Below are 12,980 nucleotides of genomic sequence, written 5' to 3'. Positions count from 1 at the left end.
GTATATATTAAAACTAGCTTGTTAAAATAGGCTAATAATAATATTGAAATTAGCTAAACTAAATTAGCCAGCTTATTCTTCATAACTATTAACATGGTAGGGTCTGTACCTTAATATATAATATAGTTAGGTTGTATTTTATATAATTTTGAAGGATTTAATCCTTAATATTTAAATTAATCAGGTAAATCCACACACACAGTATTTAAAATGTCATCATTATTTCGAAACAACAATTTTATTTTACTTTAAATGTGCTGTATAAATAACGTGACGTGACTTCTATAGTGCAAGAGTTAAATATAAACTACTTACAATTGTTTTTTGTTGTTGTTGTTTTTATCGTAAAGCAGTGAAGTGATGCGGAACCTTTCTCGTGAAACCGTTGGTTCCGCATCACGTCGAGCCCGGCGGGATTTCGGCGTGGCACCGTAAGCTGTAGCGTTTCCGGCCAGCTCAGCGCGTCGCTCCTGTGGTGTTTGTCAGCTTCGCAGCCCCGTCAGACGCCGCTCGCCTGCTCACCTGGATCGCTTGCTGGGCTGCGGCGGAGAAACGACGCTTCGCAGAGATGGTGCTGCTGACGATGATCGCTCGGCTGGCGGACGGACTGCCGCTGGCCGCCTCGATGCAGGAGGACGAGCAGGTTAACGCTTTCTAACAGCTTCTCTGCGCTCGTTAGCTGCTGGACTCACAGCCTCCGAGTAGTTGTACTAAAGCTACAGTGACACGTTAGCTAGCAAGCGACTCGCCACGACAGGGCTTTAGTCCAGATGTGGGTGCTGGAGGAACGTTAGCTCCGGACCTCCTGGATGGTGTAGGGAGGTTAAATGGCGGGGATAAGTGGAGGAGGGTCCTGCTGGAGGCCTGCACACCTGTACCCCTCTTATTTACCTGAGTCACTGATGTGGCTGCTTAGAACAACAGCCTGGGTTTGTTTCAACTCTGACCTTATTCAGAGGCTGTTTCAAATGATTTCTAATTTCACAACCTCAGCTGTAAGTTTAGTAAACCTTCCAGTCCTCCTTCAGCCTCTAACTGTGTCTAAAACAGTTTAATTAGTGTAACTCAGGCCTGCAGTACTTCTAATTACACAATTAGACATGTTAGAAAGTAGGAATGGTTCTGTCAGGGTTGATGTTTTGATCTGATGTACATTTACAGTAAAAATTTAAATCCCAATTTTGCATAATATAAACTCCTAAACTTGATTGAAATGCTTTAATTTGTGTTTCACAGATGTTGAACAAACTTTACAGCATTTGGCCTTCGGTGTTGACAAGCTGTATGCTGTTATTTAGGAGCACATTGAGAGCCGCACAAAAGTAGTTTGTATCAGAAAATTAAGATTGGTGTCACGAATTAACCAAACAAGGTTAAATATTGCGCTTAAGACCCTACAGTGTGACTTTACCCACGTAATTAAAAAAAAAAAAAAAAGGATTAAAACTTTAAAAAATGTATCTAAAATGCACCTTACCCAGACTATAATAAGGATTTAAACCCTACAGTGTTATTTATGGTGTCGATTTACCCGCGTAATGTTGATAATTAAGGATTTAAACTCTACAGAAATTATTTTAAAATACAATTTTACCTGTTTACTATATTAAATGTTAAGACTGAGACCCTACCGTGTTATTTATGGTGTGAATTTACTCGAGTAATTCATATAGTAAGGATTTAAACTCTACATAATTTACCTAAAATGCCACTAGACTTTACTAGAATAAATATCAGGGCTGAGACTCTACAGGATTATTAATGTGGGGGATGAACATGCCTAATTTCTGGTTGCTTCCTGCTTCAGCCCTGTCTACCTGTACACCTGTCAGCCTTTTATTTACTGACGTCAGCTGACTCATTCATCAGGCTGCTTAAAAAACAGGCTTGTTTTGTTTCAACCCTGACCTCATTCAGAGGCTGTTTCAAATCATTTCTCATTACACAACATCAGCAGTAGGTTTCGTACAACTTCCAGTCCTCTCACTGGGCTAAATGTATTTATTTATTGTTCATTAGTTTGAATATTAAGGATTAAAGCTCTACAAAAAATCTACACAACTTCACTTGACTATAATAAATATTAAAGCTTTGCAATAACCCTGGAGTATTATTTATTATGGGGGTAAACTTGACTAATTTAGATCTAAGGTCAACAAAATAGACACAAAAACCCAACAAATCTAAGGATTGCTTGTGTCTCCAATGAGCTTTGTGTTAATCTGTGCATCAGATCAGATAGTTCTGTGGGCAGGACATTGTTGGATGCATCAGAGCCAAAGTAGCACGTTTTAGATTCATTCATTTTTTATCAAGAATCGATTGCAGATAATCAGAAAAATGCAGCATATCCGATGTGATAATCTGACCGTAAACTGATAACCACTTACCGTCTGTTACAAAGACTGCCCTCTATTTAATGTGAGAGCAGAATGAGGTCAATAACCGGATCAAAGGCCTGTTTTTTTTCCCACAGGAATGCATGGGAAGTTGAATGAATGCTGCGTATCAGTCAGTTTGAGCTTATCACAGCCGTATCAGTATGAGCTGCCAACTGATAAGAAACATGGAAGCAGTAATGGCAGAGATGTTTTGGAGGTAAAGAGTGTTGTTGTTGCATCATGTGTCCACCAGGGAGCGCTGGTGTGTTTATGAGGTTAGAAATACTGCTCAGTGCTTATCTTGATCAGGACTGAAGGACTGTCATCAAAAATGTTTGAGCCAAAGTATCTCTATTTGACAGGAAAGTATTATTTAGTTTTTTGAGGTGAGGAACTGCATTGTGATTGAGGCCTGTGAGAAAATACAAAATTAAGTGTCTGTAGTTGCACCATTTTTTAAAAAAAGTTTATACCGGTGATTTAGAAATGCACTTTTAAGGTGCCACTATAGCTCACCTGGTTGAGCTGGCATCCCATATGTAGGGGCTACAGTCCCTGATGTGGAGGTTATGAGTTCAAATCCTGTTCATGGCCCTTTTCCACAGGTCCTTCCCCCATTCTTCTCCCCCAAAAAAGGCAAAAAGGCCAAAAAATAACTTAAGAAAAGAAAAAAACAACATGCACTTTCATAAATTGTAATCTCAATGACCTGGAGGAGATAAACCTGATGATCTTAGATGACTTTAGAAAGCTCCTCTAAAGTCTGACCTCAACTTATGTTAGAGGTCGATAGCTGGACTCTCCTCCTCTGTGGTTCTGCGGTGGAGTTACCAAACTCTGTTCAATCTGCCGACTCCCTCTCAGTCTTTAAGAAAAGACTAAAGACCAGCTCTTCACTGAACACCTTTGCACCTGACAGCCCGAAAAAAAACAAAAAAATAAAAATCCTATGACCTCCCTGCATCCTGCTACTGGCACCAATATCACACTTGAATTTGTTCTATGTCACCTATCTAGATTGTTTCCTCTTGACTAGATCTTTGCTCATCTTGTATCTGCTCTCAGATGTACTTCACTTTGGATAAAAGCTAAATGAAACTGTATGAAACAAGGTTCCAATGGATGGCATTGCTGAGTTGTTTTACTGTGTCTGTGCATGAGCTAACAGGAGTCTAACATCTTTCCCTCACTCTCTTGTTTGCTTTCAAAAAGGGAAGTGAAAAGGTTTGTCGTGTCTCTGCTCTGTGCTTCTACATCATACTTGTCTCTGTGATGCTACAGTGCTGCTGTAAACATTAGTGTCATTTGCTAGAACCAACAAAAGGAAAACTTTGCACCAGCCAAATGCTGACCATTAGTGATGAATCACAATCTGTAGCCTTTTTGTCTTGTTTCCTTCAGCTGTAGCATCACACTGCTCAGTCTGTCTGTCTGTCTGCAGTCTTTTTATGCACATGTTTTATTTTCACTTTACTGGGCAACAAATTAACACAACCAAGAATAATAGTGTAAAATCTGGACTGTAGGTGGTTTCTGTTTTTGTCTGTCTCATCAACATTTCTACCATAAATAAGACCATTTGCTTGTGGATTCTGCCCTCAGAGGTGCATATAAAAGTCTTGCCCTGATTCAACACCGTGTTGTGTGTGTGTGTGTGTGTGTGTGTGTGTGTGTGTATCCGTGACCTGGGTGATGACCTGTGTTGTTTTTTTTCCACCTCTTCAGCTGGGTCGGGATCTTCAGCAGTATCAGAGTCAAGCTAAGCAGCTCTTCAGGAAACTCAATGACCAGAGTCCCACGCGCTGCACTTTAGAGGCCGGCTCGATGTCATTTCAGTGAGTATGAAGTGTTGCTCAAAGAAGATTACACAGCATTTGTCTGCAAGCGACGGTTTCCTAACAAAGTCATGTAAAAAATGTGTGTGCTTCTAATCTCATGGGCTGAACCATTTTGCAAAAACCTAACTTCTCTGACAATCGTTGTGATCAGATTGTTTTTTAAAAGTCAAGCTTCAGTCCAATATTAACTGCATAATAGATTGAAAACATGTGATGACCACATAAGATCCCATCAAAGGCTGTTGCACAAGGAGGCCGGCCTGAATTTCTTAAACCGCTGACACACAGTTTGAACGCTGGTCAGACAGGCTGCAAAGCGTGGTTATTGAGTATTGAGACCACAGCGTGCAGCCTGAACCGCAGAGTATAAATACATATAGAGTAGAACTGGTGCTATAACGAGATGATTAAGTGTTCCCCAAATGTTTTTGAGCAGTACATATATGTATCAATGGGCAGCATAAACCATCCCTAGAAGTTTTGCTCAGATTTGCTAATCATTTTCAATCCTAGTTTGAAAAGTTCTACTGCAGCGTCCATCCCCACGTTGTGTCTTAATGCCCTTTTGCCTCCTCTTTCAGTTACTTCATAGAGAAAGGCGTGTGCTACCTCGTGCTGTGCGAAGCCAGCTTCCCCAAGAAGCTAGCCTTCGCTTACCTAGAAGACCTGCAGGCAGAGTTTCACGAGCAGCACGGGAAGAAGGTCCCCACGGTGTCCCGCCCGTATTCCTTCATTGAATTTGGTAAGAAAAAGACAGAGCTGTGAGACACTTTGATCCAGCTCTGAAAGCATGTAGCACCACTGGTCACTACACTGACATTAAAGCATGAAGTTGGATTTAATTCCATCTGGTGGTGAGGTTATACATCAGAACCAAATGAATGCCGACGGAGAAAATCCAGCAGCTGCTACCTCAATATAAAAACTCTTTGTATAGTGTTTGATTTGTCCATTCATGGCTGCTGTAGAAACATCACATACACAGCTCCTTATGTAGATATAAAAAGCTAGCAAAAAAACAAGAATGTAAACTTAATTCTAAACATTCTTTTCTATTTCTGCTCATAAAGCCCATAAATCCTACATACTGGTCGCTGTTTCAGCTCCAGTGGTAGTTAGTCTGTTGTGCTTGTTTGTCTCTAATCCATTGGTGACCAGTGTGACATATTTTATAATACATACAGTGTAGTAGTGATGACTTATTATTATGGATTTAAAAAGTTAGTCGTGATCCAGTCTCCTGGTAAACTCAGTATCAAATCCAGACCAAATTAAAATCTGTACATTTTACTTTTTAGAATGTATCTGAATCATTTTTTAGACCTGAGTATCCTCAGAGTTTTATCAGGGGATTAAAAAGAAAAACAAACAAACTTGATGTGTATCAGTCTCAGTTGGCCTGCACCTGATCTGTTCAATGAGGTCAGTATCGACAGTAGCTGTACATCCCTGAGGGACAAAAGTAATATCAGTCGGTTTGTTTTCAGGCTCAGAATTCTTGCAAACTGTAATCTGGTTCCTTACCGTGAAAAGTGGAAGGTGAAAAAAAAAAAAAGAATCATGCAGCGCTGCGTCTCGACCAGCTACCACGCTATCTCCCTTTGTTGGTTTTTGGTTAAAGCTTGCAGAGCCTCGATGCTCGTTTTGCATACAATCTTGGTTAAAGCCTGACAGCGATTCACTCACAGAAAACTGATAAAGACGAGCTCTCACGCTGCACTGTTTATCTTCGCTTCCAGACTTTTATGCCTCGGTTTTTGAAGTTGAAATCCTCAAACATGCAGATTTAAGAACGTGCAGGGATGGTGGAGCTACAGTGGTGAGCTGGCAGTCATCTTAGTCTTTGTCTCTCTCTCCTCAGACACATACATTCAAAAAACCAAGAAGTCGTACATTGACAGCCGAGCGAGAAGGAACCTGGGCAGCATCAACACAGAGCTGCAGGACGTTCAGAGGATCATGGTGGCGAACATAGAGGAAGTGCTACAGAGAGGAGAAGCTCTCTCTGGTAAGTCTTTACCTCCGACCCACTCTGAAGGCTAAACTACGAAGCCAGATCAGTGGGTTAGCCTGCTAGGTCACCATGGTAACTGATGCTGCAGCACTAACCTGGTCCAGAAGGATGTTAAGGAGTTAAATCTGCTGCAGGAAGCATCTCCCTTTACCAAAACCATTTCCTGACCATTCTTTGAGGGATGCAGATTGTCAGCTGTGACAATACGTTACATCTGCAAACCTGAACTGTACTTTACCAAAACCACTGATTGAAGCCGTGCAGTTACGGTACCGCTAACTGTTTGCATCGCGTTGCCGCAGAACCCAACATTCATTTATCTGGTGATGCAGAAATCACATAAATATGTTTGGTTCTGACTTGCCGTCAAGTGTGTTGACGCTGCAGCTGATAGGATGTAGATTAGAAAATAGATTAGTGTCAATAATAGAACTTTTTCTTTGATTTGGCTAAAAAGTAAAGTGATATTCTGCCTTATGGGACTGTGCCAGACCTAAATGCACTTCAATACAAGATGTTTAAATCATAGACTGTGTAAAAGATGGACGTAGCTTCCGTGACGTCACCCGTTGGTTTCTGCACTGAGAAAATGAAGCCAGGGTTTTTGCTACTTCCTGGTTGACATCTTGGATTTTTGGAGCCAGTGATGCAAAAGTCATTGGAGGGGGGCGGAGCCATAGGAGCAGCGATTGGTCAGATGGATTGAGAGGTGGGCCCTCTCTGCCACATTTACCGCCTTCTGCTCGCTTCATCTGTATGGTCGCTGCCGACTGTCAATCAAGCCAGCCACGTCCCTTGCCCCGCAAAATTTTGACAATTTTTTGTTGGCCACCTGATCTCTGGATTTGACTATGAAAACTAATAAGAAACAAATCCTGAGCTGGAGGAATGCAGTATTTCATGATCTGTGATCACTTCTTTTCCAATTCCAATCTATGGGAGCCAGGGCTTTTTGGAGCCAGCAGCTAGTGGACGTAGTGATATTGCAGGTTTTTGACACTTCCAGGTTGGCTTAATTTTTCAGGGCCGGTTGCTACGTCCATCTTTTATACAGTCTATGATCATGACATGTCTTTTTCAACATTTGTCCGTGCCCTTCCCTCCTTCCCTCCTCCTCTCCACCACTCTCCTCTTACCTCTTTTGTCTTCAACTCACTCTCCTCTGCTTCCTCCTCTACGCAGCACTCGACTCCAAGGCCGTCAACTTGTCCAGCCTGTCGAAAAAGTACAGGAGCGACGCCAAGTATCTGAACACCCGCTCCACCTATGCCAAACTGGCAGCCGGCGGCGTCTTTTTCATCATGCTCATTGTCTATGTACGCTTCTGGTGGCTCTGAGAGACGGAAGAAGAAGAAGAAGAGGGAAGGGGGGTATTGAAGTGGAAAATGAGCTGCACGGAGTCTGCAGACTCGGAAGAAAAAAGCTGTCACCTTCGACTAAAAACAGGATCCCTGCTCTTAATAAGACTTTTGCAGACGTACCACCGCCCATTTCTGTTTCTCGCCTGTCCATGGATGTGTGATCTGAATATAAATGATGTCATATTACATAGTTTTATTATTAACAGTTATACAGTAAATGCTCTCGTAGTTGCCCTGGATCGGAGAGGAAATGAGCGAATGCGTGCGGGTGTATGATTATTATTTTTTTGTTTGTTTGTTTGTTTTTGAAGTTGATTCGTGTGCGAGCGTGAAGGGAAAAATTAAGAGAAGAAAATGTCCTGTTTTGTGAGTTTCCAAAGCTGTACTGTACTGTAACAGGAGTGGCTGATTCAACCTTGTATACTGTCTAATAATACAGAAACCAGAAAAAAATCACAACATTTTATTTATCCTGACCACATTACATGGGGAATACTGTTCATTTAATATAATAATCGTTATAGTGATGGCTTCAAGGACAACTTACAGTATCTACGAGACATATTTGCAAAACATTTAGCTTCAGTAGGACATTAAATAGGCTTAGTAACAGTAAGTAATTTAAGTAGACTTTTTAATACTGTATGGAAGCCTTGCAAATCTTATTCCACCTGCAGATTTCTTTTACTGGATGTTAGTGACGCTAAAAGTGAGGGACAGCAGGGGAGAGTTGTTTATTTTACTCACCCCATACTCATATATCAGCCTTCCCTTGCAGGTTAGTTATTTTCAATAAGAATAAATAGTAGTTGCATGTCAGTTTAGTGTGCACAAGTTGGACATGAAGGTGCTTTTCATGCTCAAAACACAACAAACGGTCACTTTTTTCACATCGTAGCCAACTAAGGGAAGAGGTTTAACATCGTAGTTCTGAAAAACACAAATCTAGATATTTATAAAGTATCATAATAGTGATAAAATATGATCTCTCTGATAAGTTCTCCCCTTTAAGAGCTGGTGTGTGTGTTGAAGTTTAAAGAGCTGTTTTCAAAGAGACTGGCTGGAATTTGCCATAAATCAAAAAACGCCTTATGACTTCTAGAGTGCATTTTGGTAAAAAAAATGATCAACTAATATTAAGGTTTGTTTTTTAGTTTACCAGATCTCGATTTCTTTATGCATCTTATTGTTGGTTATGAGCCATTAGAGGTGAAGAGAAACACAAGAGTTTAACCCTAATAAACCTTTGTGCAGCCCCTATCCTGGCCTGCATCCACGTTCTCTTGAGATATTCTTGCACCATGACGGCACCTTTCTTCAAGCAGGCATTTATAAAAAAAAAAAAAAAAAAAAAGTGTGTCTGGTTCGGTCCTTTTACTTTGAAGTTTACACAAGTGCAGGCTCGATTTAAAAAAAAAAAAAGTGGCTTCAGGCTCAGAGTCACAGGTGTGAACAGGCGGCCGCCGTCTGCTCCCAGCTGGAAAAGGACGCCAGCTCTTTTTCTGTTATGTCTGCTTTCTATGAATAAAATTATTTGCACAAAAACTCCCTCCCTGTCTGTCAAGAGGACCTTGAGTTGAACTGATGACTATCAGCCGTTATTCAAATCGGAGTGCACATCAGCAAGCGTGCACTTTGCAACACTTTGTGAGAGTATAGATTACACATACTGCAAAGTGCAACCAGTTGACACTGCAGAGAGACTGTTGGAAGGCAAAGGTAGCTGATGAGAGTGTTAAGCTGGTGTTTCACTTCTGCAGTGGGTCTCAGTTTTATGAACTTTGCCATTTAAACCAAGTGAGATTTGACATTTAAAACGGCTTGCAAGAAAAACTGAAGAAAAAAACGGGGAAATGTTAACTTAGAGGATTGTATTTTTTTTACTTCTTCCAGACCATCAAAAGGTTTTGGTGGCTGGCTGTTGATGGTAAACCTCTCAAAGCTTTTCTGCACCGCTGTCCGTCCGTGTGGCGATACCACTGTTCACCAGCAGGTGGAGCGCTTCGCTTACTGTTGCAAAAACGAGCCTCAAAAATCTCCCTGACTTGCAACTTCTGCTGCTGATGTCCTCCAAATAAAGTTTATAAGGATGAAAAAAAAACAAGCATAGGCTGCAGAAAAAATGTTGCAGATGTGTAGCGCGACAAAACGCGACGCTGACGTCTGTAAGCTCACGGAGCAGCAGTCTGGGCTTGAGGTAGAACAGGAAATGTCGGAGAAAAAAATGAGAAGCAGCCGAGGGTAGCGTGCCAAAAAACAAACCACAGGGCACAGAATAACCTTTTCACCTCTCAAGGGAAGTGGGTATTTGTAAGTTTGGCCTCAGTTGTGATAAAAGCCATTGTTCTTTGTAATCTTGTTCCACTGAAACTGCTTGAAGATGGGGTTTTCATATCAAGCCTTCCTTTTTGTTAACTGTCACTGCTGTTGACTGCAGCCTGTTTGTCTTTTTGCATACTTCATCTTTCTGTCCCGTCTGCTGTTTCTGTCGTGGTTTGTCACCATTAACCCGGTTCTGCTCCAACCTCTGGCTGAAACCGCTCTTCTCGTTGAAGCTTTATTCCATTTCCATCCAAAAGTTGCACCAAACATGCGAGCAGGGAGAAAAGGGCATGATCACGCTCTGCATTCATGGATGTTGCCTGCAATTCAACACTTTAACTGTTGCTTATTTACTACATCGTGCAGTCAGAGCGCTTTATTTCCTGTTAAATGTTCAAATGCTGTCGTTGTTTTAGGAGATTTTAATTAAAAAAATCCTCATTTCTATCCTTCAAACGTCACTTCACTTTTATATTTAGCTGACAAACAAGGAGGCGAAGTGTAAAAACGGAGCATGTGCGAGAACATATTAATTTCACAGCGAGTAAAAACAGGACAACATGCCCCTCTCTCTGCTCGCTCTCCTTCCTCTGCAGGTTGCCATAGCAGCAGCGAGTGTGTGACAGTCATGTGAAAACGAAGCTGATTGGATTAAAATACTTTGTGTGATCAGAGGTCAGGAATATGGCGCATGTGCTAAACACACATAGCCTGATTTAAACACACACACACACAGCCGACGCAGGTAGAAAGGTCAGTGCCGTCTGGCACCTTTTTTTTTTATTTTATCAGTTTTCAAGAGCAAAAACCTGTGTTACCAGCTCATATTTACCTTTATCTTGATTAAATTTCCTGTCAAAGACATACAGAACCACATAGCCGTCCACCCACACACCAGTCTTTTGTAATCTTAAAGAAACAGGACATTAAAATAACCTCAACCTTCAACTTCAGCCACTTCACGTCAAAGTCAGCGGAACAGTGAGGCATGTAAAGTCAGACACGGCGTGTTCCAGTCGTGTTTCCGCCGCACCGACTTCATCACGTTAGCTTTTAACTTTCACTGGAACGAACAGACAGCGTGCAGCGGTACGAATTCATTTCGTCTTCATTGATTCTTTCACATCCTCTGAGCCTCACAGATTTGATCTCGTTTAATTCACTCAGTGCTTTGAGTTTAACACGACGCAATCAGATCTAATCCGAGGGCTGGCAGAAATTAGCTGCACAAAATAATGTATGTATAGTACTATTTAAACAATCACTGACATGTATAGTCAGTTTAAAAATAGCTGGAATCAAAATAACAGTTTGTAATCTCGGTAGCGGTAGCATAAATAAGACTGAGGATCTACTGTCATGCTAGTTTTTAATTATCACTAGAGAGAAGGTGCAGCTGAGACTGATGTTAATGTCACAAGTTTGCAGTTGTTTGGTCACAAATTTGACCTGATGGTGGCGGTAGAGGTCCCATCAAAGCTTCACCAAATCTATTACAACTGGCTGTAGGGGTTAATCCATCCTCTATATAAGTGAAACAAAAATCAAGGGATCCCCAAATTCAGCAGGGTTCCTCCTCTGGGGATCTTCAATGTTTCACTTTAAGGCGTTGAATAACTGTTGTTGGACTGCAGCCTGCAGCCAAGTGGTGAACAGACTGACGGACCGGCGCTGCTATCGCTTGGGCCTAACGTGGCTAAAAATAGCTCATCTCCTTGTCCTGGGAGGTTTTCTACACACGGGGGCTGGATATGGTTAAACCTAATACTGCACTGGTACTAGTCTGACCCCAACTGGGTCAGTGTTGGCCCATGTGTGAAAACTTTATTGATGGTATACTTCACAGTAGAGATAAAAGCCATGGATTAAAATCTCAACTCAAGTTTTCTTTTTTTTTTTTTTTCATTTGGGATCGAAATGAATGAAATATGCAGTTAATGCCACAGCTGAGCATTTCTACCTTTAAGTTTTAGCAGACGAATGATGAACAGTTCAGACAGCTACAGATTAACATGTACCTTATGCTGAGTTACAGGATGGGGCTGTGAAAACAGTACAGCTCAAATACTCTAATTTCACAGTTTATCGCTATGTAACGTACATTAGTTTTACAGTGTTTGAGCAAAAACGTAGGTGAGCTGGTGTGCTCGAGTTGTAGAGGGTGGGTGGAGACTTCGTAGATGTGCCCATTATAGAGGAAGCAATGATTAGGAATGGATTACATACTAAAAAATGTTGAACTTTGATACACAGAGGACACATGAGGTGAATGTCGACTATCGAGACAGGAACCTGAATTCATCACATTGAACTGATTGCCGGCAGCAGAGAAATACAAACTGAAAGCATGTCAGAAATCTGGTGTTATTTATTAAAAAATCCATCCGTCCATCATCTATACACCACTTAATCCTCACTAGGGTCATGGGGGGCTGGAGTCTATCCCAGCTGACTCAGGGTGAAGGCAGGAGACACCCTGGACAGGTAACCAGTCTATCACAGGGCTACACTTAGAGACAGACAACCAAGCACACTCACATTCACACCTACAGACAATTTAGAATCACCAATTAACCTCAGCATGTTTTTGGACTGTGTGGGAGGAAGCCGGAGAACCTGGAGAGAACCCACGCTGCACAGGGAGAACATGGAGACTCCACACAGAAAGATCCTGGGTGTTCTCACCGGGACGCGAACCAGCGACCTTCTTGCTGTGAGGCAACAGTGGTAACCACCTTGCAGTCGTATTAAAAATCATGAAACGTAATATGTGATCAGTTAGAATTAGAAGATTTGTTTTTACTGCTTCCCAGAACTTTGGCAGTTCGAGTGATAGTTGGATTTAGCTTTTCAGTGCTAGCAAGGCGTACATATGACTGTAGACTTTGTTTATTTGAACAAAAGAAAGTTCAGTTGAGAACCAAGGACTAGCCTTAATTTTAATTCAATGCTATCATATCCTTTTTTTTTAATGCTCTTTGATGTTTGTATTACACAGTGTTTGAGCCAGTCGTGGTGAGCTGGTGTGCTCGAGTTGTAGCAGGTGGGTTTAGACTTTGTGATT

General features: G+C 41.5%; 1 protein-coding gene across 1 annotated transcript; it reads left to right on the top strand.

Moving 5' to 3' along the window:
- The first annotated feature begins 437 nt into the window (after positions 1–437).
- On the top strand, positions 438–9,139 carry sec22bb (SEC22 homolog B, vesicle trafficking protein b). The gene is made up of 5 exons (XM_008277518.1): positions 438–643; positions 4,107–4,216; positions 4,801–4,961; positions 6,081–6,227; positions 7,416–9,139. The coding sequence occupies exons 1-5, from the start codon at positions 569–571 to the stop codon at positions 7,568–7,570; spliced, it is 648 nt and encodes a 215-aa protein (XP_008275740.1). The 5' UTR covers positions 438–568; the 3' UTR covers positions 7,571–9,139.
- Positions 9,140–12,980: the final 3,841 nt, after the last annotated feature.

This window comes from Stegastes partitus, unplaced genomic scaffold, assembly GCF_000690725.1.
Source record: "Stegastes partitus isolate 25-593 unplaced genomic scaffold, Stegastes_partitus-1.0.2 Scaffold99, whole genome shotgun sequence".
NCBI lineage: Eukaryota > Metazoa > Chordata > Actinopteri > Pomacentridae > Stegastes > Stegastes partitus.
Note: the sequence above shows the minus strand (reverse complement) of the source record. Positions and strands in the feature narration are given on the sequence as shown.

Excerpts from the sequence above, each read along its gene's own strand:
- sec22bb (XM_008277518.1), top strand. The coding sequence starts at position 569 with ATGGTGCTGCTGACGATGATCGCTCGGCTGGCGGACGGACTGCCGCTG. Across the intron at positions 4,962-6,080 it reads GTATTCCTTCATTGAATTTG|ACACATACATTCAAAAAACC; the intron begins GTAAGAAAAAGA and ends CTCTCTCCTCAG. Across the intron at positions 6,228-7,415 it reads GAGAGGAGAAGCTCTCTCTG|CACTCGACTCCAAGGCCGTC; the intron begins GTAAGTCTTTAC and ends TCCTCTACGCAG.